The sequence below is a fragment of the Mycteria americana genome, chromosome 16, assembly GCF_035582795.1.
Source record: "Mycteria americana isolate JAX WOST 10 ecotype Jacksonville Zoo and Gardens chromosome 16, USCA_MyAme_1.0, whole genome shotgun sequence".
Classification (NCBI taxonomy): domain Eukaryota; kingdom Metazoa; phylum Chordata; class Aves; order Ciconiiformes; family Ciconiidae; genus Mycteria; species Mycteria americana.
In genome coordinates, this window is record NC_134380.1 from 13,439,742 (window position 1) to 13,464,177 (window position 24,436).

The 24,436-nt window shown below is 58.1% G+C and overlaps 1 protein-coding gene across 6 annotated transcripts in view; it reads right to left on the minus strand.

The window, feature by feature from the left end:
* The window catches only part of BAIAP2 (BAR/IMD domain containing adaptor protein 2), a 49,164-nt gene extending 27,164 nt beyond the window's left edge, over positions 1–22,000 (minus strand). For all 6 annotated transcript variants that reach the window (XM_075518681.1, XM_075518678.1, XM_075518680.1 and 3 more), the window contains exons 1-3: positions 21,888–22,000; positions 11,972–12,047; positions 9,848–9,934 (exon numbers count right to left, since the gene is read on the minus strand). In XM_075518681.1, coding sequence (XP_075374796.1) covers positions 9,848–9,934; positions 11,972–12,047; positions 21,888–21,959 — 235 coding nt within the window. In that variant the 5' untranslated portion in view covers positions 21,960–22,000. The remainder of the gene's footprint in view (positions 1–9,847; positions 9,935–11,971; positions 12,048–21,887) is intronic.
* Positions 22,001–24,436: the final 2,436 nt, after the last annotated feature.

The window sequence follows — 24,436 nt, forward strand, 5'->3', positions numbered from 1 at the left end:
AACCTGGCCCGAGGGTTCTTTGCTCTTGTGGCTGATGCAATTTGTACTTTGCACCATACACCGTGTCTCAAAACCTTCCGCAAACATTAAAATCTGATCCCTTTTTGTCCTTGGCGGGCACCAGTCCCCTCCGCCACGGGTCGATGCAGTAACAGAGCCGGCTGCGGCACCGGTAGGTGCTCGGCCAGCACCGCCTGGCACCAGGGCCACCGTCCCCCCGTGCCTCCCGCTCGGCTCCTCGAGAGCGCGGCGACGCACAAAGCATCCCGCAAAGCGAGGAGGTGACCAGACGGCGCAGCTGCGGCTCCGCTCCTTCTCCAGGAGGAAACCGTGTGCCGAGATTTCCGCAGCCACCGAGCCGGCTGTAACTTTTACAGCCGCTTCGCAAGGTGCTGAGCAAAGCGGAGCAGCCCCCGGTGCTCTCCCTGAGCAGGCAGCCGGCTGCGGCAATTACGCCCGTCTGCGGTGAAGAACTTCACACGTGAACGGGGAGGTCCGGGCAAGGGGTCACCACCGTGAGACAGCCAGGAAATTGCTCTCCGGTTGGGCTGCACTAGCTCAATCATGGGAAGTGCACAAATTCCCACTGCAAGGAGGCAATGACGTAACGCCGTCGCTTGGCTGAGATTGCTTTTTCAAGAGTATATCAATGCAAGGGTGGCTCGCTTATTATTTCCAAAGCTCGCACCACCCCCTCTCCCTTTCGCTTCCCGTTTGGCCAGAGTAGAAACCCCGGCTGAGAAAGCCGGTGCAGGGCTGGCCAAGGGCTTTCTGGCCACCGCTGCTGAGCTCCCAACCCACCCGGAGAGCAAGGACCTCGGAAATATCCATATCCCCAAATCCAGCACTGGGTACGCCCGGCCCCGTGCACAGGGACGACAGGGCTCTGCCCGCACCACGTTCCTCACCCAGGGAATTAACCTGTTCCCAGCAGCCGGGGAGGTGCAACAGATACGCATCTTTTCGTTTAGTCTTTCTCCTCCACCACCCCCCCCTTGGCTCTTATCGCAGCGAGAGCACGGGGCGTTTCAGCCCCGCATCAAAGCGAGCGGTGGTGCGGGGCCCTGCCCACCCAGCACAGCATCCCCGCTGCAAGCTGCTCCGCGTCCCACCCCGGGCCAGGGGACGCTGCCGTCCCCCCCGCGCCCGCCACGCAGCGGGCCGCTCCCCTGCTGCCGCGGCCGCTTTGCCGTGCCTTTGCCGGCGGCGCGGCACAGCCAGCCCAGCGCCAAGAGCGGCTGAAGGTGAGCGCCGCGCCGCAGCCGGCGCGGCGCAGGAAGGCGGCTGGATGCCTGCCCGGTGCGGGGCTGCGCAGAGGCACAAGAGCTTCCTCTGGAGCCTCTCTCCGGGCTGAGACAGCCCAACCGGCTCCGAAGGAATCGGCTCCAGGCTTCCCGTGGCCTCTGCCAACGCCGAGAGCCCACGCGGGGCAGCAGCAGGATTTGAACTAAATCCCCCAAATAGTAGCTGCAGCGCCGTGTGAATTCACATATCGCATCTGACACCACGAGCTGCTTCACCGCTGCAAAAAAAAGCTACAGACCTCGTTAGACGTTAACAGACATTTCACCCCGAAACCGCTCGGACTAACCCAGCGCGGCAGCAGGGAAGAAGTTAAACTGTGACTAAGAGATACCACCGTAGCTGGAAAGCCGAACTATTTCAAACCCTGGCTCAGAAGCGGATCTGCGGCATTGCGCCGGCAGTAGATCCCGCAAGGCGTTAGCAGAGCTCGGCGGCGGGGCCGGGACCACGGCACGTCCCCAGCCCTGGCAGCAGCGCAGCCGCCCACGCCGCCGGCGTTTTGCATCACCTACCAGCGGCATTTGTAAGTTAAGCACGGTAAGCACCGCCGTGCAGCGGGGCAGAGGACAGGGCGAGAGCTTGGGTCACGGTGTCGATTGTATACGGAGGGCGAGCGCCGCGTTAGCCTGGCTGCCCAAACGCACATCCTATAGGTCAAGGAACCCAAGGTTAAGTGCCTCACCTGAGCCCAGAGGCAAAAATAAGGACGGGGAAGGGCAGAGCAAGGGTTTCACCTGCCCGTGCCCGGCTCACACACCTTTCCGCAGGCTGCGAAGCACAAGCAGGCGAGGAGGAGTTGCTATTTATGTCTGTCTGACTCACAGTATCGTTCTGGGAGAACTATAGGGGCTATTGTGGGCCCTTCCCTACCACACCCAGCCAGGAACAGGCAAACAGGTTGTTCCACATCCCTCCCATTGCTACCGGCACCGCAAGCCCTGCGCAGGAGCCAGCTGCCCCTCCAGAAGGCAGAGCAGTAGGAACCCATCTCACAGGGTTCTGCTTTTGAGTTTTCAGAGCCTAAGGATTTTATCCACCCCACCCCCCCCCCCCCAAGCTAGATACGAGCCATTTTTTATAAAAATACCAAACAATGCATCAGTGAAGGAGCCAAACTGCTCCGAGCCAGAACATGTTGATGCTTGTGCAGGGCTGAAGCAGCCCAGCCTGTCCTGCAAGGGCAGCGGGAGCTGGTGGCCAGTGGCCACAGGCATCAGGCCAGCAGCAGGGATGCTTTGACAAGCAAATCGCACTGCATCCTCGCCAGCACGGCTCCTTCCTCCTGTAACACGGAGCATGCAGCACTGTTGGCATCGCTCTCCATCAAGATCACTTGCTCTGGAGATAAAGAGCATGAAAGGATGAAACGAGGAGTCCAGGGGCTCAGCTCCTCCACTATTTGACGTTGTGCTGCGCTTCTCCCTCTTGCTTTTTGTTGAGGGAGACCAGGAAAGGCAATGGTGCCATCAAGGGAAGTAACCAAGCTGGCAGAAAAGGAGTATTAGCTCATCAATGAGAAAAAAGCAACAGACTGTAACAGGGCAAATTGTTTGAGCTCCTGAAGCCCAAGAGGAAAAAAAATAATCTGCTTTTCAATGGCTGGTTAAACGCTGTTAGCTGAATCCTTTGATGCCAAGCAAGCACCCGAACCCAGGGAGGGGACGTGCCCACGCCAGCACGTTCCCAGGGCAGGCGGACATGCAGAAGCACCGGGGGCCTGGAGGAGAAGGGGCCAGGAGGTCCCTGCACCAGGCACTGCCCCGACACAGGCACCCATCGCGCTCTTCCTGGGCTCTGCTGAGCAAAGGTGCCTGCTGCACCGGAGAGCTCCATCGGTTTGGGGTTTTTTTGGGGGGCGGAGTGGGGCGGAGAGCAGCAGCCTTGTGCACATTATTAACAAAGCATTGCTTCAGGGTGAAATCCTGCCCTCCGGACTTGGCAGAGCAGGGCTCTCGGCTCAGCAGCCACCAGTTCCCCTGTCAGCACTGCCTGCCACCGGTTTCACACCTTCCATCTTCCGCCAGCTGCAGCACTGACCACCAGCCGCAAGCGTGGCTGCCCCCCGCTCCCGCGGTCACGGCGCGGGGACGTCCCCGCTGCTGCACGGCTGCCGCCCCCGTCCTGTAAACACGGACGGGCGATAACTCCGCTCACACATCACGTCACGTGCTGAAGATCCGATCGAGCCAGATTTAAGGCAGAAGCATGCTACCGAAAACTTCTGCGATCTTTTTTCCCCTCTTTCCTCATATTAATGTATCTTGATCCAAGCGCACAGAGGCAGCGCGTGCCGCAGACAAGCCCTCGAGCCACAGAGAAGCACTTCGCAGCCCAACACCTCACCCAGACAAGGCGGCTCTGACTTGATCAGCGCTGACATTCAATCGCAAGACAGCTTGGGGGAAGATCCGTGCGTGTGCAGTGGGAAGGATACGAGTGCGGGGAAACAATCAGCTTCTCCACGCTGATTCACCTATTTCCTCTTCAAAAAGGTCTCCCTTATCGCAGCCCCAAAGGATGGTACCGATTTGTTGATGTTATATTAGCGACTCATCAGCATTATAATGATCAGCTCTGTTCGCAGCCTCTGCTTCAACCCAGCTTGGCAAAGCTGAAGACATTTTTTATTTATTTATTGCGAGACAAGGTAAAGAAAAAAGCAAAAGCCTCCCAAGGCACCCTGACTCAGGCAAGTTCAACGCCGCGTTTCCAGCGATCGGCTCCCTCAGGCTGAGCGGTTGCCGTTGATGCTTTTACCACGGACAGATTAGAGACCTGGGTGACCCGCGATGCCCCTGGATGCGCGCAGATCATCCATCAGTATCACGATGTATGCACAGCCCGGCGGGTCCCCGGTGCCCAGCTGCTCTGGCAGCAGCTATATCGGCGGCACAGGAGAACACGACGGCACAGACCTCGCCTTCGCCCGGCTCGGACCCACGCGACCCACGCGACCAGACCCACCCGGCTCGGACCCACACGAACCGATCCGTCCTGCATGCCAGCAGTGCCGGGAGGGGAAGCAAACGCCTCCAGGACCCGGGGCTGGCCACACGACAAGCTGCGCTCCTTCCTAAAATCTGCCGAGCTCACGGCATTGCCGAAGGACGGCAGAAACCGGCCCACGGACACGCACGCAGCCCCTCTGTCCCTCCCGGAAGGATGGAGCATCCCTGCAGGAGCTCGCCCTGGGCACGGTGCCCAGGCACACGGCAGGTCGGCATCCCTGGAAGATGTCACCACTGAAGGTGAAACCCAAACGCTACACGCAGCTGCTACGAGTCAGAAGCTCCAGCCAGGCAGCGTGCTCTTCGCAGATGCTCATTTAACAACCCTCCACCATTACTTACCCAAACACAGGTTGGTGAGAACAAGCCTACTGCTACGGCAGTCTGCTTTTAATCGGAAGACGTGAAAAGGCAACGCAGACAGCAGAGGAGTCCCTTTCTGAGGCAGGCAGCAGTTTTTAAGAGGCCTTTCTTGTGTTTCTGCACCCTCAGCCAGCCCGTTCCTACAGGTTCCTTCCCTAAGCGAGCTACACAGCTTGGAGGCCGAGTCCTGGATTTCTGGAACAATTTCCCTGGCAAATTAAGCCTTTTAACAGAATCGCAGGTGGAAATGCAGGTCCAGAGCATCCATTCTTCCACCAGCGCAAAGTTGTTACCCACAAGCCATTAAGCGCATCATTAAGTCCTATCTTAAAAGGATCAAGCAACAAGATCACCGCTGCGCTCCCACCCTGGAGCTCATCTCCACGGGCAGAAGGACCTCACCGCAGGGACACCAAGTCACCCACCACAGGCAAATATTTGCTGGAGTTCAGCTTTGTTTTTTCTGGGCACTGCTCTGGCAGGTCCCCTGCGGACACCAGGCACCACGGCCACCACCAGCTCCGGTGGTCCCCGATCACACACTGAACACCGCGACCACCTTTGACATTTGCGGGATCTATATCTGTATCTCCGCTGCTGCAGGAAGCATCTACCCAAAACAACTGCAAATCCAATTAACAGATTAATCCCTCTCCCCAGAGGATTCAGCACAGCACAAAGCCTCCAAACCACGCTGCCGCCAAGAGCGGGGCCAGACCGAGGAGCTGCAGCGAAGACAAGAACTCGCCTGGGCAGCCGTGGCCACCCCACCAGCCTGGTCTGCTCCTCGCCAGGAGCTGCCACGGCGGCCATCCCCCCAGGGCGCAGGCTGGGGGCACCCGGCTCTGTGGTGGCATCGTGGACAGGGCCAGGCTCCGTGCCCAGCTCCGACCGCAGACCCCCTTCTCGGTGCACAGCACGTCCGGCGGAGACGGCTCCACGCCGCATCCCTCCGCGATGCTCATCTGTTTTAAAAGCCGTACGGAGCTGGTTTAACACTCTTGAAGCCCAGCATCCTCCGCTGACACCAAACAGCTCCGCAGCAAGCGACTGGACCACAAAGGTGCCACGGGTCTTGATTTTGTTGTGCAAATTGTGTATCAGAAGAAAGCCATTTTCCACCAGAGGCTCATTTCAGCTCAACAATGGCCGACTAATTACTGCGCGTCTTGCCCTTTCCTAGCACCGTGCTTTAGTCAGAGCAGCCTTCGCTAATTCGAGAGGACCTTTGAGAAAACCAACTGCTAAGCAAAATCCACCTCCAGCCCTGGAGGAGTTTCCTGCAGGGGCTGTTGGGTCCCAGCATCCCGGTGCGCTCCCAGCCTGGTGGAAACTGCCTCCGGCTCCGCTCACCAGGCACGTGCTTCCCCGGAGAAGAAAACCCCTTCCCATGACTTTGCCATGGCCTAGTTTTCAAAGGGGACAAAAGAAACAATATTTTGAGTAGCATCCAAAGGACCGAAGCAGGAGCTGGAGAAGGGCCAAAATCACCTGAGCGCTCACACACATGAGACGGGAGCTCCTCCGAAGCGTCTACAAACCGCTCCTGGAGCAAGCCTTCACTGATCAGACACAGCCTTCGTGCTCTTCACACCAGCTTCTCAGCTTCCCAAAAGCCACCGCGGCGACCGCTGAAGATGCTGAGAACAGCACAAGGAGCCTCTCTCAAAGAGGAACTGTGGGCATGGGTCTAATCCTCCGAGTGCCAGAAACCGGGCAGCAGTCGGGAGAGCAGAGCAGGGAGGGGAGCAGCTTTCCCGCCGTCCCTCCCGGGGATGCCACCACAAGCCGATCCTCGCTGCCACCGCCGACCCGTCTCAGCCACCCCCCCGGGGTTTGCCCCCTCGGCATGCCCAGCAGCCCCGTCCCAGAGAGGTCCTGTAACGGGGCTTCTCCCCCGCTTCCCGCACGGCACCGGGAGCTGCTCCAGAGCACGGAGCGACCGCAGCTCCGCACGAGGCACAGGAGGGTTCTCCCAGGTTGCTGAAAGCACGAAACTGCTAAACCCACAGGGAATTGCACAGAGCAAACCGTCTCAGGGCAAACTTCTGCTGCGTGGGGACAACTGACAGCTACACCCTGTACCTGGTCAGGGCATCGCTTTAGTTAAAAAGCCAAGAAAAGAGACTTGGAACATCCCAAACCTCAGCCGTGGGGTTCAGACGGAGGTATGCCCCTGCCAGACGCTTGCACCCGAAAACTCAAGCCAGAGCCGATTACAGCTCAAGTACTTTATTATCGCTAGGTTTTCCATTACCACCCAGGATTATCCCGTCTACACACAGCTGCTAAAATCTGGTGGAGAATTTACAAAAAAATGTGAAGTGCTAAGCAGCTGCTGAGCAGAGACCTAAGCTTGGAGGCAGCGCTCTGGCAGGCTAAACGTCTCCAGCAAGACCAACGTGCAGCATCGCTACCATCAGAGAACGCGTTTTTAAAAAAGCCAGCACCGAGCAGAACAAGCCACCCCGGCTCGCTGCGCCGGACAGCCAGCACGGCTGCACCCAGCCGGGGACCGCTGCGGGCGGGCAGCTCTCCAGCGCCCAACTTGAAGAGCAACTCCTTGGAGTCACAAGTACTATTGGAGAGATGACGACGGGAAAACACGGCTGGTTTTGAGCTCCGGAAGAGCCACAGCAGCTCTCCCGGCACAGGGCAGCCTCTGAGGGTTCACCCAGCTCCCCAGGGCGCTGCGAACCCGCCCAGAGCTCCCGGTCCCCGGCCGTGCTGCGTCACCCCGGGGGCGCAGAGCCCCCACGGCCACCGCGGCACGGGCAGCGCAGGCAGGAGAGCTAAGGGAAAGATGCGGCTGCCTTAAACGCATTTTAGACAGGATCTGCAGTATTTTTTATGTTCTTTTGACGCCTCCTGTCCCAGAAATGACATCAGAAAAGCATCCACGTTCAGAAAAAAAAAGGGTTAAGGAGGGAAACAAAAACCTCAGATTCTGTTTCCAGCCTCCACAGAAGAGGCGCGAGCTGCAGTCCCAACCAGAGCATCCTGGAGTCCTACCCGACGTCTTGGAGCAGCTTTCCCTGCCCTGTCGCCCACGGAGGAAGCCACCCGCACAGGGAGGGAGGGAGCGGCGGGGGCACGACATGAACGCAAGTGGCAATTATGAACATCCCCATTTGCTGCTGCCTCTAGTAAGGAATGAAAGAACCCAGACTCCAGCGCTCGCTTCCGGCACTATCGGCAATCACGGCACAGGGACCGATAATGTAAAGGTGTTCCCAGGAAAAACTGTACCTTTGGCGAGCACGGCCCCAATCTAAAACATTTTTCAGCCCCTGTTTACACATCCCGCTGGGAGGGGGTTGTGTCCCCAGCCGTTATCAGCTCCAGTAAACTGTGGCCAGAAATTTTATCTTAACTTTCTTCTGCACGGAGCAGCTGCCACAATAAATATCAGCAAGATCAACAAAGCGAGAGGTCCGAGGAGCAGCCGCTCGTCACGGCTCCGGGCTGAGCAGGAGCTGCCAGGATCCTCCCTCGGATGCGCTCACACCAAGAGTGGAAGGCGCAGTGATTTGGAAACATTTTAAACCGACTCCAGAATAATCAAATGCATCAAAATCACACCAAATGCACGTCGGGAGACCGCGGGAGGGCATTAAGGACGTCTACTGTCACGCCACTGTCCTTCGGCGAGGAAGCAGGACCACCAGAAGATACCAAAGCTGGGTTTTAAGTGCGAGCAAAGCCTGGAGCTGCTCCGAAGGGCAGGCAGGGTTTGTGGTCCCCAGGCCCCTGCCCTCGCACAGCTGAGCTGCCTCCGATGAGGCTTTCCCAAGCTTTCACTTCCAGGAGGACAGAGCTGCTACACGTTTCACCCCCAAAGAGGCAGAAGAGGAAGCCCTCAGACAGCAAGGTCCGCACAGCCCTTGCAATCTCAGTCGCCGCGTGCATCGCACACAAGGCTCTTTTGTTTTATTTATTAAACAGAAACAGATTGCTATAGGCAGCTTTAATCCAAGTGATAGAATCGGTTTCCATAGACACTTACTGCTTTCCCCATCAAAATTCAGACGCAGGCAGCGAGCTGTTGCTGGGCCGAGCTGGAGCAGCCTGTGCCTGGGGGTAAGCGGTGCCTGACGCCGAGCACAACACGGCAAAACCGAAGCCTGGCCCCTCCGAGGGGCCGTTCACCCCTTGCTTCATCAGCCTTTAGAGCCATTTCAGCTCAACCTCTTCTCTGTTAATTGACTGCCTCAGAGATCGCCTTAATGAGTACAGTCTACCATCTCCTAGCACAGCGACCTGGTGAGCCAGACCTGCAGGAGGGACCGGGAGGAGGAGGAGGAGGAGCAGCTCACCTGGGACCGCAAAGGCAACAAGACCAACACCCATCTCGGCCCCACGAGAGCCTTCAGGAGAGGCTGCAGCATCCCTGGGGGAGCTGGGAGAAGAGCCACCTCGAACCACGTCTGCACAGTGAAACAGCGGCTAGGAGGGAGAACGCAGGAGCCACGTCCGAGCGACGGGAAGACTGGAAAAGCAGCTCCCGAATGACTTCCCAGAGGAGTAAGTAAGAAAGGGAAAGGAGGCACCGAGCATCACAGCTCGTGACGTCTGTCGCAACTCCGATCAACTGAGCAAACACCAGTCACCAGCTGCGTCGCACCGGGAAGCTGCCGGCGGCGCGCGGCAGATCTTGCCACAGCTCTGCCACGCTCAGCAGGGCTTCGGGTACAAACGCAGCCCCCGCCGCGCGCGGCCCAAGCGCCGGGTGACTTCTACCAGGAGCAGCACTGCTTCAGTACAGCTGACCTGCCCGTCCCCAGCCGCTCCCTCCCCCGGGTCGTCCCCTTCTCCTTCAGAGGACCGAGGTGCCAGCGCTGCCTCAGCTCCCAGACCCGAAGCCGGTGCTTTTCTGTCCTTCGCAAAGCGAGGCAAAGCCGCCAGCAAAGCCGCCCTCTGCAAACACTTCCTCTTTGCAAACACCGTGCGCTGACAGTGCCCCAAAATCCTGACGCTAAGAATAGCAGGCTTTTTTTTTTAAGCTACATTAACAGTAAATACAGAGACACTTTTACCATTCACACGAGGCAGGATCAGTTAGTTCCACACTGAACTTGTTATCCCCATCAACAGCAAAAATCTGGTTTCATTCCCGTGCTCGGAGCCTGCTCCGGACGGCGACTCCATTTAGCAGGAAATTGGTGACTTACCCAATTCTTTAGATCCTTGGCTTTCACTGGCCAGCTCTCCCATCTTAACCAGAGCATCAAAGTATCCTTTTGCTGCATATGTCATACCTAAAAGCATCAAAAAATGCAGGTTATATTCTCTTTAATGGCTATTATAACTTCTATGGCACTGAATAGATGCTAGACACTAAAATAGACCCTACTTCAAAGGGCTTAACCCCATGGGGAGGGACTAGACAACAAACAGAAGAAAAATGAGTGAAGAAAGAAGAAAGCTCGAGCAGCAAGATTACAGGGCTGTTTAGGAGGAAAAAAGGTACATGCAGGACCTAGGTGGTTTTCATTCCGGTGTAACCATCAGGCTGCTTAATGCTGCTCAGAAAAATCACTGTGGAATAATTGAATATCACAGACTTTCATTATAGTTCAGTCTTGTTTGTTGACATTCCAGCTACACGCTCCGCTTTAATCAGATAAGCAGGGGGTTTCCTCTAATCACGAGAACACGTTGTACAGCCTTAGCTCAACACCGTCAAATTATGTGCTGAAGCCTCTTCCAGCACGATTTACTGATCAAGACACTTCCTTCAGATGCCCCCACAAGCTCAGAGACCCAAAGTAAAGGATGGCCAAAGACAATTTTAAGAATTACAGGAAGATCCTGGGCTTCAAAGCGTATTCGCAGCAGGGATGTGAGAAAAATAGAAGACAAGTGATCATACTGGTTATCCACAAAAAGCTGCAGTTACAGTGTGCCCAACCGAAGCTGCGATAAAACAGCATGTTATAAACGGACTCCACCACCCGGGTAATTAAAAGCCGCATTATCAGTATAACATTTCAGAAGAACAAATAAAAAAAAAACCAGTCCCAAGCGCAACCTCTCCTCCCCCTGCCAGACCCTGCCTCTCCTCCCTTCCCTGCTGCCTGCACCCAGCTGGAGACCCAGCAGGGAAACAGCGGGCAGAAGCACACCCAAACCGTGACCCCTTGCTTCATTGGCATCATCAGGAATAGCTGGGAAATTCTGCTGCTTGCAAGGGTGTATTGAAGTGCCCCGTCCCCGGGGTATCAGAGTCCACAGCCCCTGTGCGGTGGACCGGGATGGACTGGCGCTTCCCCCGTTATGGCCAGTTGATCCATTAAAACCTCGTTAAAACAGCGCTGAGAACTGGCAAGAAAGCAGCACGCAGGGGAGCGCCTGGCCCGAGAACGGCAGGAGGTCTGCGTCTTAAAAGATCCTTCGCTGAAACATCCAGGAACCTCATTTGACTTGTGGGAAATAAAATTTGCTCCCGGCACAAAGCAAGGCAGCACAGATCCTTCCCAAAGGTCGTATTTCAAACGCCGTCGTTTAAGAACACGAGACACCAAAATATTTTTTTTCCACTGGCTTAAGATTATGACAGCTTCTTCCCTTACAGGCATTTTCACTGAACCAATTAAAAAAATAAAATCCAGGAGACATGTGCAGCGCAGCTCTGAAGCGAGCAGAGCCCTCCCTGGCAGAAAGCAGCTCCCTCTGGGGTCGAGCAGAGCCTGCCTTAAACCTCCTTAAAACCGAGCCGGGGAGGGCCCAGGCAGTACGCAAAGCCATTTTAAGTCAAAATAGTCCATTTCTGGTTTTCATCAATTGGTGCTTTACTTTTGATCATTTAAATCTACACCTCCCTAATGGCTCCCAATAGGACCCTGTATTCCCAATCAAGAGCTGCCACCAGTATTTTTAGGTTTTTGCCTTCTCTTCCAATGCATTCTTCTGGGCACTTTGAACATTTCAATAACACATCTTTAAACAGAACTTAAAATCTTAATTCTAAATATTTTGAAGTAACATTTAAAGATAAACTGCTTGGAGATGTATTTGCTATCCAGTTGCCACCCAACATTTTATCACTCGAATCCCTTCCACACTCGTGGCCCCACAGCAGGCGCACGCCTTGCGCATCCTAACAACGTGAGCTTTGCACCGAGGTCCAGGAACCATCTCCCCAGTTTCCTCCCCTCACTCCCCTTGGGAACAAAGAGCATCCCAAGCTGGTTTTCCAGCTTTCCTCCCTTCCGAGGCCATGCTGTCCAGCCAGACCCTCACCAGCCTTGCAGCCATTTCAGCAATAAACACATCGGCGATGCCGTTTCACTTACTTGCTAAGGCTTTTTCATAGGTCTTCCCCATAGAAATGAAATTCCTGAGGCTGGGATTGAACTGCTCCATGATCGTCTAGAGAAGAGAGAAGAACATCATCAGGGGTTAGCAGAGATGATAGGGAGCTGGGCAGAGCAGCTCTGCACTCGCCCGGGGCAGCCACGCTGAACTCAACGTTCATCAATGCAACAACAGAAGAAAAATAAAATCCTCCCACACCTCTCAGCAGCTCAACCCAAGCTCCCCGACATCTGCAGGAGGGTGCTGGTTTTACACCAAGAAGCCTTAAGCGTGCCCACGTATTGCCAATAATGCACAAAAGCAATGGCCCTATCGGCCTAGGAGGGCAAGTATTCTTCTCATTTTGGGTAACTCAAGAGTACAGGATCGGAGCAGCGCAGAAGTAGCCCAACGCTAAACCAAACGCTACGATAAGAGCTGCCGAATATAGCCAGGACGTCAGCTGAACGCAACGACCTGTGCTGCCGCTTCAAGCCGTGCCTCCTCCTCCAGCCCTTTGCGAGAGCGGGCTGGAGGCACCTCCACCTCCTGCCGAGGACAGTCGCTCCAGAGGGCTCTTCCCCACGCCAGCTCCAGCCGGTGCCCTTGGCACTGCCCTGACACCAGGCGAGAGCAGAGCCCAGATGCAGCATGGTGGCAGATGCCCCAGGTATCCTCCCTTCATCCCGCAGCTTTATTGAGGAAGACCAAGCTTGGGTTTTGAACGCCAAGCTTGGTCTTCCTCAAAGAAGAGCATCAACAACAAGGCGGCTCTGCAGTGCCCCAGCACGAGATGCCTTGTGCAGGTGCTTTACCATAAGAGATAAGCGAATGCCCCAAACGAGAAAATTATCAGATATGGCAAATATAACCGCAATAATAACCATTAAATGGCTGTTTGAGACAGCAGGCAACAGCCCTCAGACCAACCATGAAGTTGACCTGAGTTCTGGGAAGCGATGGCTGGTGATGTCCCACTCCCGGGACGGCCTCAGAGAGCAGCATCAGCTTGGTCCATCACGGACAAGCAGAAAGGGCTGCAGAGCGGTATTCGAAATAACCACCAAGGAGCTGAAGACAGAACAAAGCCACCATCGTCCCCGCCGAGCTGGTGCCAGCCACGGCTGAAGCCACGTGCAAGGAATTACGCCTCGGTCTCAAAGCACTTGGTGTCACTTTCCACCTGCCTATAACTGCATAAATTAGGGCGTTGGTGAACACCAGAAGCGCCGTCTGACGGCTTTTCCTCCCTCGCTTTAAGGTCCTTATTTAAACATGGGGGGGGAAGGAATAATCGGATCACAAAGAAGAACAGCTCTTTGTACGTTTGGCACAGCAGCTACTGACCCTCCCCTGCCAGAGCCATTCAATCCCCGGCACCGATAGCATCTCTAAAACCAGACACCGATTCCCAGCCGAGCTGTGGAAGAGACAACAAAATCTCCATTCTCTCCCCGTGAATCCCACCTCCGGAGCAAGCCCGGCTGCAGCGGAGCAGCCCCGGAGCCCATCCCAAGCCCCTGCCCCACCTCAGGGACAGCCCCTCGCCCTGCCCCGACAGCCTCCCACCAAGGGCACCGCCGAAAAATTACGTTTAATGCCTAAATGTCCCCGCACCCCCCCGAGCAGGGATGCACGGGCGTCCCCCGGGAAGCTGCTGGCAGCGTCCCGTCCCAGGAAGGGGAGGGAAGACGACAGACAGACACTCATGGCGAATAAGCTGATTAAGCATCTGTCACCTCATCTGAAGCCGGCCAAACACTATAAAGCTCATTTTCTGCCCGAGGCATTTTTATCCCGAGTTCCTGCTGCCTGGCCTTTGGAGAGCATGACAGTTTAATTTTCTTCCGCAGGTGCATGTGTGCAAGGCTCAGCCAGCGCCTTCCCCCGGCTCAAAACAGCCATTTTCTAATTCCAGCGAGCAGGAACCCACGCGGGACGCCAGCTCGGAGGCCAGGGTCGAGCACGCCGTTGGGGGGGGCATCACCTAGGTGCTGGTATTTGTTGGCAGGAGAAATCCTTTTGATCCTCCAAGGAGCACACGGCAGCAGCCCGGCTCCTGGCCGCAGCAGCGGGTCGAGGACGGCTGCTCCGAGGCTGGAGCACCGACCCAACCCAGGCTGTGATGCCCCAGAGCCGCCATTCCGCCGCCCCAGCTGCTCTCGGTGCTTTCGGGTCCATCCCACGGCACCGTACGCAGCCCCGCGAAGGGCGGAAGACGATTCCCAGAGATGTGACAGGCAAGCACGAGGCTAACGAGAAACTTCACTGCTAATTAAGGCTGCAGGTCAAGCTACGCGGCGACTGAGTGCACATGGAAGCTGCTTTGGGGCAGCGCAGAGCAGTTTAGTGAACACGCTCAGCTTGAAAGGAGAAAATTAACCTGTAGCAACAAGCCACGTAGCGAGTTGTTCTCCCTAATTGTAGGAGACAATTGCACAGGAGTTAATTAACACTGACAAGCATTGCTCCATCCTTCCCCCATCACATTTAATTTCAGGCAAAAAAATCCACCTGCGTTATCCCACGAAGCGGCTGGAGGCATGGGATCGCTGCCCACGGCGGGGACAGGGACACGATCCCGCTGCCCACGGCGGGGACAGGGACACGATCCCGCTGCCAGCAGAGCTGTGGCTACAACCTCCACCATGCTCAAGCTCAGCCTGAGCAGTCTCAAGCTGAATAACATTTATGCAGAAGAAATATTGGCAGAATTTCTGTGGGGAAGGGATTTTTAAACAGTTTGCTAGGTTAAGTGCAGTAAGTGTTTATGTATATGTATGTATACATGTATATATAAATAAAATTATTTTTGCAGCAGTGCCTATGTAAACATCTCTTCCTGAAGCACGAAGCTTAGCGAGTAAATGGCAGAATAGGATCCACAGACAAAGCATCATCCACAGAGCAGGAGCACCGGCGAGCACGGGCGAGCACCGGCCGTCCCCGCGGCACGGCGCGGCGCGCTGAGCGCGGGCAGGCGCAGATGGCAGCGATGGGGAGCAGCCCCCGGGAGGGCAGCGCCGTGCCCGAAGGCTCGAAGCAGCCGGGCTGCGGGTCTTGTGGGGACGGACGCGGCGGCACAGATTCACGGAAACCCCCTTTCAAAATTCAGCCCAACTTCCCCAAACTGGAGAGAACCAAAGCATGACTCAGCCCCGGCGGCTGCCGGCACCGCTCAGGGCAGGATCCTGCTCCCCGCTGACCGACAACAGCCATTTTAAAGCAATAAAGAGGAAAAAGCCCCCAGAAAGGGTTCCACCGATCAGCTGAAACTCTTTGCCGGCCAAATAAAATTCATGAAGCCTTAGGAGGAAGTTTGCTGAAAGCGTTTAAGACATTGTCTGGAGTCTCCAACAAAGCCGGGCAGGACGAGGGCACTGAAAGGGCTCTTCACTAGGGATAAAAATAGAGTTTTTCAAGCCACCTTCTCGCTCCCAGGGTGGGAGGGGAAGATGACTCCAGAACTAACACGCTTTCACATCCCTCTCCAGGTGGGAAGCTGAAAAGCCACCAGCTGCTAAGGAGAAATACTGAAAAATAAACATATCCATGGCAGGCAATCGCTTTGCACACCCAAGCCAGCCCGCAAGGTGCTGTAACCGCTCCCGTGACGCCGCGGGTCGCATCGCTGGTGGATGCGCCCCAGCCGCCCCCCAGCCTCGGCCCCACGGAGCGGGGAGGGCAGAGGTGCCCGCGCGGGCTCGGGCAGGGCTCTCCTTCAGCTGGCGAGGTGAGGCCGGGTTTGCGGGACGCTACAGCAAAGCCGATATTCAGCAAAATTCTGGTAATGAAAGCAAATCTCGCTCTCCCTCAAATTTTGCTCCATCAGCACCACCCGCAAGTTGTTTGCCTTCCGCACGCCGCCTGGGCAGAGTTTAGAAAAACACAGACAAAAAACCTGGCAGCTAAAGGTTGAAAGGGCTTTGCTTTGTTCCACTGCACTAAATTCCCTGGGTAATACCACTCAGCTCTCTGGGATTGGCACGGCTTTATTCAGCTGCCAAAAATGAAACTAATGCAAAGCACGAGGTCTTCAGGACGTAGTCCCGCTGAACTCGGGGGAGAAGAGGCAACAGAAAATAAGGTCCCCGTCTCTCTAAGTGCCCTCCACGCTAACAGCGAGGATCTACCGGCTGCTCCGATGTTGTAACAGTCAGCCCATAAGTAAGAGTTCAAGTCCTCCCAAGAACGAGCTGGAAATGGAGCTGGTTCAGGTTGTATCAGGTTTCTCCTGCGTAGGAAAGACCTGCACAACACCTCCTTAAGGGCTTCTAAAACCAAATTTAAAACCAGGCTGCTCGGTTCTCCCCAGGTCCATCCCCGCAGCCTCCCAGGTAGCTCCTAAAACTGAACACAGAGCAAAATAAAAAGCAGGCGCTCATTTGAGCTGCTGGGGCAGGAGAGGGCCAGCGGCTGCGGTTTCTGGGCACCCGGGCTCCGCTCCACCGGCAGCGCCGGCCGCCGTGCCTCACCACAGGGCTGGGACAGGACCTCACCCCGCACGGCCGCGTCAGCCCGTCGGCAGCGCACGCGCTGCCCCGATTACGGTGCCGTAATTACGGCTAGGCTTCGCGTCCAGCCTCTCCTCCACACGGCAACGGGCCGGACAACTGGGGATCAGCGCGAGGAGGCTCCTGGGTCCGTCCGAGGGATGAGCAGCACCACGAACGCCGCAGCGTGCGCCGTGCCCCAGGCTCCTCTCCCAGCCACCCCCACGCAGGGACAGCCCGCGCTGCGCTGGCTGGGGATGTGCCGGACACCTCAGCGAACACAACTGATGGGCTTTGAGCTAAAAAACCCCAACTTTAGTGTTTTCCTAGTACCATTCTTTGCCGCCCGTACGCAGCAGGAAGGCACAACGGCTCCTTGCGAGACTGATGCTGCAGCGGCGTGGGTGGCCCGGGCTCAGCCTGACACCCACAGCTTTCCTGGGAGACTCACGGGTGACAACGAGATGTTACGTGACCGTGACAAGAGCCATCAGAGGGGGCAGCACCACGGGACTCTGCATTACACCACAGTCACGCTGCAAAAGCAGCTCAGCTATAAGGAAGTTTTGTTTCTAAATGGGTCAGCCCTGCTCCAGGAATACTTTTCATTATTTCTGTATTAATATTTAATGCCCAAACCCCAGCGCTGCCTCCATCTCGGCTCGTCCTGCCCTGCGCCCTCAGAGGACAGCCCCGTAGTTTTAAGAGCCAAGTTTCTGCTGGGAGGGGAGCCTCGCTGGACTCGTTAGCAGGGCTGATTTCAATTGCTTACAACACACCCAACCTTGCAACTCTGCCACCGGGATCATCCCCATCCCACCAAAGTCCCTGGTATCTCGGTGTGCCGTAACACACAACACGGCGGCAGCGTTTCACAACCCGAGCTGCTGACGGCTGCTGCGCCGCATCCCGCCCTTGCCGCCGGCGAGCCTACCTCGCCGAGCGCTCCCAAAGCTCCCTGCGAGCCCGCAGGAACGGCTGAGCCCTTGTCCTCCAGCTAGGGCTCTCACAAGGTCCTGCCCCAAAGCCAGACGGCTCAGCACAATCTTTACTGGAGAAAGAGCGAGGGAGCGAGGGAGCCTGAAAAAAAATAATCCCGGGTCCACATCTAAAGTCATTTAATCTCTACTAGCTGTCATGTCAGAGGATGAAGGGACCCAAGTTTCAGGGCTAGAGCTCTGAACATCTTTGTCATCGGGATCTGGGCTTGAAGGAAACCGGAGCGGGGACCTGCGCGGTGCACAGAGCCCGCCCAGCACGCTGGCTCACAGCACCCACTGGGGAACCCCTCATCAGTGCCCCCAGCAGCCACCCCTGCAAGGCAGACCTGTCCCCCAGCCCCCGGGGCTGGCATCTGGGCTGCCAAGCCGGGACAGTCACCCAGCCCCCTCCCCGCAGAACCTCGCACCAAGGGACCGGACTCGGCCAAAGACTTCAGCTCCAGGAGCTCAGCGCAGGAGGCGTTCGCTGCGAGCTGGCCTGTGCCGTACCCTGCCCTGCAACACGAGCAGCATGGGAGTGAAACCTTAGCCATGAGCAGACTCAACACAAGGCACCGAAGGCAAAGCCAGCGGCTGCCTCCATCCCAGGGAGCAGCATCTCTCACCAGCAGGAGCCGCAGGCAGCACGGGAGGCGATTTGGGGTACCTTAGGCAAGTGAGGAGCCACCCGTCTTATAATACTTAATCCACAAGTTTCAACAGTTTGGAGATGTACCATCTCAGAGCCGCATCGCCACCCCGGTGCCAAGCCATGCGGCAGCGCAGGAGCCGGAGCCGAGCCCACCACGCCGCGGCCGGCCCAGCACAAAGTCTCACTTCAAATGGACTCGGCTGCAGAACCAAGACGCCTACAAAGATGCAACTCCGGCAGAAAGCATGCTGCCCTATAAAAACACCGCGGCCCTGGGCTCTGCTCACCACAGGATGACAAGCCTGGCCTCCACCCTGCCACCCTCCGCAGCTATTGCTGGGAAAGGGATTTTGCAAAGCTTGACCCTCTCCCCCGGCAGGCGCACGGCACCCGCTGCCCGCGGGAGCAGGGTGCTGCCGTCGGTCACGGCCACGCAGCGGTGCCTCCGACCGCACCGACGCCCCGGTCAGCTCAGAGCCCTGGTGCCCAGCCACCAGGTTCCCCACAGCTGGGGCGCGGGAAGCCCCAACGCAGGGAGCAGAGACAGCGAGAGCACGGTGCGTGGAATTGGGGAGTGGCACGGGCTGGTTCCAGGGGCCAGCTCCTTCCCCCGTCACGCTGCATCGTCCATCCGCTGCCAAACACGCCAAGCCACCCACAATTTCCCTTCTGATTCACTTGAGCAAGAATCGCTCCCCTTCCCTCTGGACTTGGAGATAACGAGGCAAGAGGCTGTTATGCCGGCAATAACATTTATTACAGCTGATGTGTAGCAAATGACTACCAGGAATTATGCCTGCATTTGTGCAAGACAATTAGGCTTAGAGTTTGGGGTGTTTTTAAGCAAACACCCCTTCAAACGTGGAGCTATTCATACACCATTGCAAAACGATCTTCCACACGAAGAAATAGCTTTAAAATGAAATGGAGGTTAGCCTGTAAACGGCAATAATCTAATCTGTCATAAACGAGACAGATTTGTCTTGGGGGGAAAGACGAATTGCCAGTCCCTCCTTTCTGCAAAGACCACCCCGTGCAAGGGACGAGCGGGGCTCGGCGGCGGCTGCACGGGCGGCAGCCCGGAGAGCCGCCCTTCCACCGAGCGGGCTGACCCCGCACCGCAGCCGGAGAGGTTTCGGCCCCCCGCGCTCGCAGCAGAGCCCAGCCCAGCAGCTGCACCACTACGACGGGGTCCACGCGAGTGAATCAGCACCGGGGATGGTGGGATTACGTTGGCAGCAGGTGCCAGCAGCCTCCGTCTCCCTCTGCAATTACTACACATGTGTAGGCAGCTGCCTGTAGTGGCAGCATCGGCAAGGGGGCGGCTGACAGCTCCTCCACCATCTCATTAGCACAGTCACTCCGAGGGTGAGCGCTGGTTCTGGAGAGTTATTACAATGGGCTTCCCGAGCAGAACGCCTCGGGAAAGCCTGCGCGGGAGAGGGTGCCTGGCACGGGGAGCTGCCGCGGAGAGCTGCCTGCTCCTGCTCCAGACCTCGCAGGGAACCGGCTCGACCCCCTGGTCCGGCGGCTGCCAGAACCCCGGCAAGACAACAGCAGCGGCTGGAAGCAAAGCGCGGGGCTGCCGCCCATCCCGCAGCCCTGCGGTTCGGGGGCTGTGAGGAGGCAACGGCCAAACCTCCCCCGGCATCATCCCCCTTCCTTGGGGTTGTCTCCTCCTGTCCACAGCAGTGCTCAGGCTACTGCACATACCAGTAAAAAAACCACTTCTGCAATGGGGATGTGGAGCACTGGGGCTGGTTTTGGACTGGGAGACTCCAAAGCTTACGGAGCTCTGGAGAGTCTGCACAGACCTGAGCCTCCAGCCCTCGCGCTGGGCTCCAGGAGGTCACAGAAGCCCTCAAAGAAACAGGCAAACAGCCAGTTCCTGCACACACCCCATGCCACACACCTCCAGAGGCCAAGAAAAGCACCATCTTCAGAGGAGAAAAGGCTCCTCGTTCACTGCAGGACACGCAAAGAGTCAGGACCGTCCTCCTCCAGCTCCCAGCGCAGAGACGCTGATGTTGAGTAAAACCGCAAGATCTGCCTCCAGCTCCATGTCCTCACTCCCTACACCCCAGCTGCTCTCACTAAAATACCGAGAAATTAAAGTGTCCACTAACTGATGGAGACCTCTGGACTCCTCTCAAGTCCTTCTTTGGCTCTTGGGGCCAAGAGGCCCCCGTGCACCCTCTGCACTTCAGCCAGGCTTCGATGGAGATGGCCCTGCCGCTTGCTCCGGGCCGAGGGCGCTCAGCTCCGTCTCTAGATCCGCAGCTCACGCAGCGCAGGAACGATGAAGCCGATGATGGCCGGAGGCAAGAGAAGAGCCCAGCCAGCGTTCACCCTTCACCCCTCGGCTCTCGGGGGAACAAGCGTCACTAAGCGCAGTTGCTGCGATGGCCCACGAGCCGCCCCACGCGCTCCGTACAGGGCTGCGCCCGGGGAAATTGTGACCCGCTCCGCAAACCTGTTATTAGCGCAGGTCTTCGAGGACAACACACCTCAAACAACTGAGTCACCAGCTGAAACAGGAACTGTCCCCAGACCGAGCACACCACCACTCAGTGCGGGAGAGCGGCAGGGCCGGGTGACGAGCTCCAGCCGCTCTCGCCCTGTTTGCCCAGGCAGGGCCAAGCCACGGCGACAGGCAATCACTCGGCTCCCTGGAGGGAAAGGCTCCCGCCCGCGCCGGGACCTGACCGCGTCGACACCCCGCGGTGCCGGGCTCTGCCCAAGTCCAAGAGCAAGCCGCACGGCGGTGAGCCTGGGTACGTCAGCTGCATTTAGAGGGTGGAAGGGAGTCCCAGACACCCAAGCCCCAGCTGTAGTTAAACGCCGTAGCCAGAAAGCTCCATTCGCAGACCTGCTCCACATTCAGAGCAGCCAAGATTCTGGGTGCCATTAGCTCTGGCTGAACAGCTGGTACGCCCCAGGATCCCAAAACCCAAGACTGTAGAACTTCGCTACCTTGGTATTTTTGTACTCAATTTTTCTATCAGAAGGGGTTTTTTTTCTGCTTAACGCTCCCAGGTAACTCAATCTAACCACTTAAAATGCAGGAAATCATGCAAGCTTTCCAGTTTAACAAATGACATCCTGCATTACACGTTAGGCTAGAAAGGTTTTATTAGACTTGGTCACAGAACCCAGCAGAGCAGAAACCACTTCCTTCACGAGGAAAATTAAAGCACATAAATTATTTTATTTTTCTCATGACACCGGGAGCAGAGCAGGAAGGGGAAAAAAAAAATATCGAGAGATTCACAAACTCCAGCCATAACCCAGACACAGCCAAGGCTCTGATCGCTTTTGGCTGTTGCAGAAACGCGAGTGGCGGCCGCGGCTGGGCTCGCCCGCCCCGGACCGGGGTGACCCGGGGACAGCACCGCCCGCCCGTGGGTAAGACCAACCCCCCGCGGGCTCCCGGGCCCCCGCGGGCTCCCCCACGGCGCAGCGGCCGGGGGGCTCCGGGTGCGCGGCGCTGCCCCTCGCTCCCTCCCCGCTGCCGGCTCCGGAGCGGCGGGGCCCCGGGCAGCCGCTCCCGCCCCGGGCAGCCGCTCCCGCCCCGGCCGGCTCCGGGCGCTCCGCGCCGGCAGCCCGAGCGCGGAACCGGCGGGGAGCGGGGGCGGCCCCGGCCCCCGCGGCGCCTCCGCCCGCCCGCCCGCGCCCCGCAGCCCGCTCTGCCCCCGCGCCCGGCGGAGGACGGGCGGGAGGGAGAGCGAAAATAAAGGGGAAAAGCCCAAAGGAAGCGCAGCGGTGCCCGGCACCTGCTGCCGGGGCTCACCTTGTAGACATTCTCGGTCAGCCGGTGCACCTCCTCGGAGCGGGACATGCCGGGCGGGCCGGGCAGCACCATGGGCGGGCGGCGGCGGGGGCTGCGCGGGGCGGCGCGGAGCGGCGCGGAGCCGGGCGGCGGGAGCGGAGAGCGGCGCGGAGGAGCGGCCGCGCCGCCTTTTATCAGCTCCCGGCGCCGCCGCCCGCCCCGGCCCGGCCCGCGGGGAGGAGCCGCACCGAGCCGGGCGGGGCCGGGCGGGGCCGGGCGGTGGCGGCGGGGCAGCGCCCGAGCGCGGCGTGGGGCCGGGGGGGCCGGCGGAGGGAGGGCTGCGAGCGCGGGGGGCGGGAGGGGTGCACCGCGCTGTGCCCCCGCCTGTAACCCGCCTCCCGTACCCTGCTGTGCCCCATCCCCTGCCCCGTCCCGTACCCCATTCCCCTTCCCGTACCCCTCCTATAGCCCATTCCCCATCCCATAGCCCATTCCCCATCCCGTACCCCATCCCATAGCCCATTCCCCATCCCGTACCCCCACTATGCCCCATAACTATCCTACGCCCCCTGCCCTACCCCATACTATAGCCCCCAGTACCCCATCCTATTCCCCTACTATACCCCATCCTATGTCTCTCGCTGTAACCCACATCCCTGAGATACCTCATGCCACAGCCCTGCTGTACGCCATGCCCTCATTATACCCCACGCCGTCCTGCCCCTGGTGCTGTGCTCCGTGCCCCAGTTGCGCAGTGCAGGGTGGACGCGTGAGGAGCAGCTGGAAGGGGAAGAGCAGCCGGTGGTTTGCAAGGTGTTGGTTTTATACAGGGAAAGACGGCAGATGCCATCCAGGAAGGCCAGGAGAGCAGAGCTGGGACGAGCAGTCGCCACGGCGCGTGGCCAGCCCGGTGCGGCACACCTCACGGTGCTTGTCCTCAGCCCGGAGCAGGGCTCGGCCGGGGGAGACCAGCCCAGGCAGGAGGAGAGGCAGCCCTGCCTGCCCTCTCGCTGTCCCACCGCTGTCCCACCGCTGTCCCGCCGCCTGGCCAGCCGGGAGAGCCGGGCTCACACCTTGTCACCCCACAGGCACTGGGATTCCCTCGGGAGCCCCTTGCCAGCCCTCCCGGCCGTCAGGTCCCTGCGGGACAGCGAAGCTGTGGGTCCCCGTCCTTCCCGTCCCTCAGGCCAGTGGCAGCAACGTTTGCACAGGTCCCGAGGGAGGTGAGGAGCGGGGCCGTGCCCTGGAGCCAGCACCCCACGTCCCCTACCTCCCAGCCCTCCTCACCGCGGGTGCTGCTCTCCGCAGGGTGACCCATGGTTAAAAGGGAGCTTTACGCGGCCGGGGCCGTCCCCGCGTGCCTGTGGCCCTGCAGAGGAGGAAGACCTGGAGGGCACCGGGCACAAACTGCCACCGGCTGCCTTGTTCCAGCCCTCGGGCCGAGCCTTCCTCTCCTTCCTCTCCTTCCTCTCTCTCCTCTCTGCCACGAGAAGCAGTGAAACAGTTAAGCAGCTGAGTGTGTTTTTCTCCCTTGTCTCCTCCATCAATTCCGAGAACAAGGAGCCCGAGTACCCGAGACGGTCAATACCTTGGCCCCAAACCTCCTGTTTCTATTCCCCTTGCTGCCTCCCGTCCTCCATCCCAGCCCCGGCGAGGAGAAGGGAAGGCACCGGACGTGACCGCTCACTCTGGCCACATTTGGGTCCCATTTTGGCTTCTACCCCCTCAGAGGTTTCACACTCCAAAGGACAGGGAAGAATTTACGACCCCCGAGAAGGGGTTTTCTCATTTTTCTGGAGCGGCCGGTTAACCCTTTCCCACGAGGATGGAGAAAGCGAAGTGGCGGTGGGACATAACCTCGGGGGGGACCGGGGCACAAGGCTGCCACGGGAGACGTTCCCAGGAGGGATGCCCGGCTGTGCCGATGCAGGGACCTCGCAGTGCCCCTTCCCCGCTCGAGCCTGCTCCCTCCCGAGCGGCCAGGCTGCCGTCGGCTCTGGCGGGATGCCGCTCCCTTGGCCAGACACCGGCGCCTCGCTGGCTTTCCAGTGCCAGCAAAGGATTTCAGATCCAGCGTCCGGGAAGAGAGTGCCTCTATCTGCATCTCCATCACCTTATTTTTAGTTACGTTATGTAAGTTCTTCGCTACGTCATGGATGTGGGGGGTTCTTGCATCTAATTCCAGTGTGACAGCCCAGCAATTCAAACAAGCTGTTCCTCTGGTGAAGAAGATAAAAGGATTTGTAATTTCTCATAATAAAAGAGGCCTTTTGGGACGACCCTCCGAGAATCTCTCGCATCTAGGCCTGCTTTCAGACAGCCGCTCCACTTTCTTCCCACCCTCTGCTTCTCCTTATCCCCAGGAAATCTGAGTACTGAAAACCTTTCTCCCTCGCACCCCCCTGCTCCCAAAGCGACTCTTGGCTGGAAGCAGCCACTGATTTCTTATCCTCGCATTAAGAGGCAGATTTACCAAATTATCGTTGCCCCTGGCTTTTCCCATGTCACAAACTCCTGATTGGCAACGGCTGCCCAGGGCTGGTCCGTGCTGCCCATGCTGCCTGTGCTGC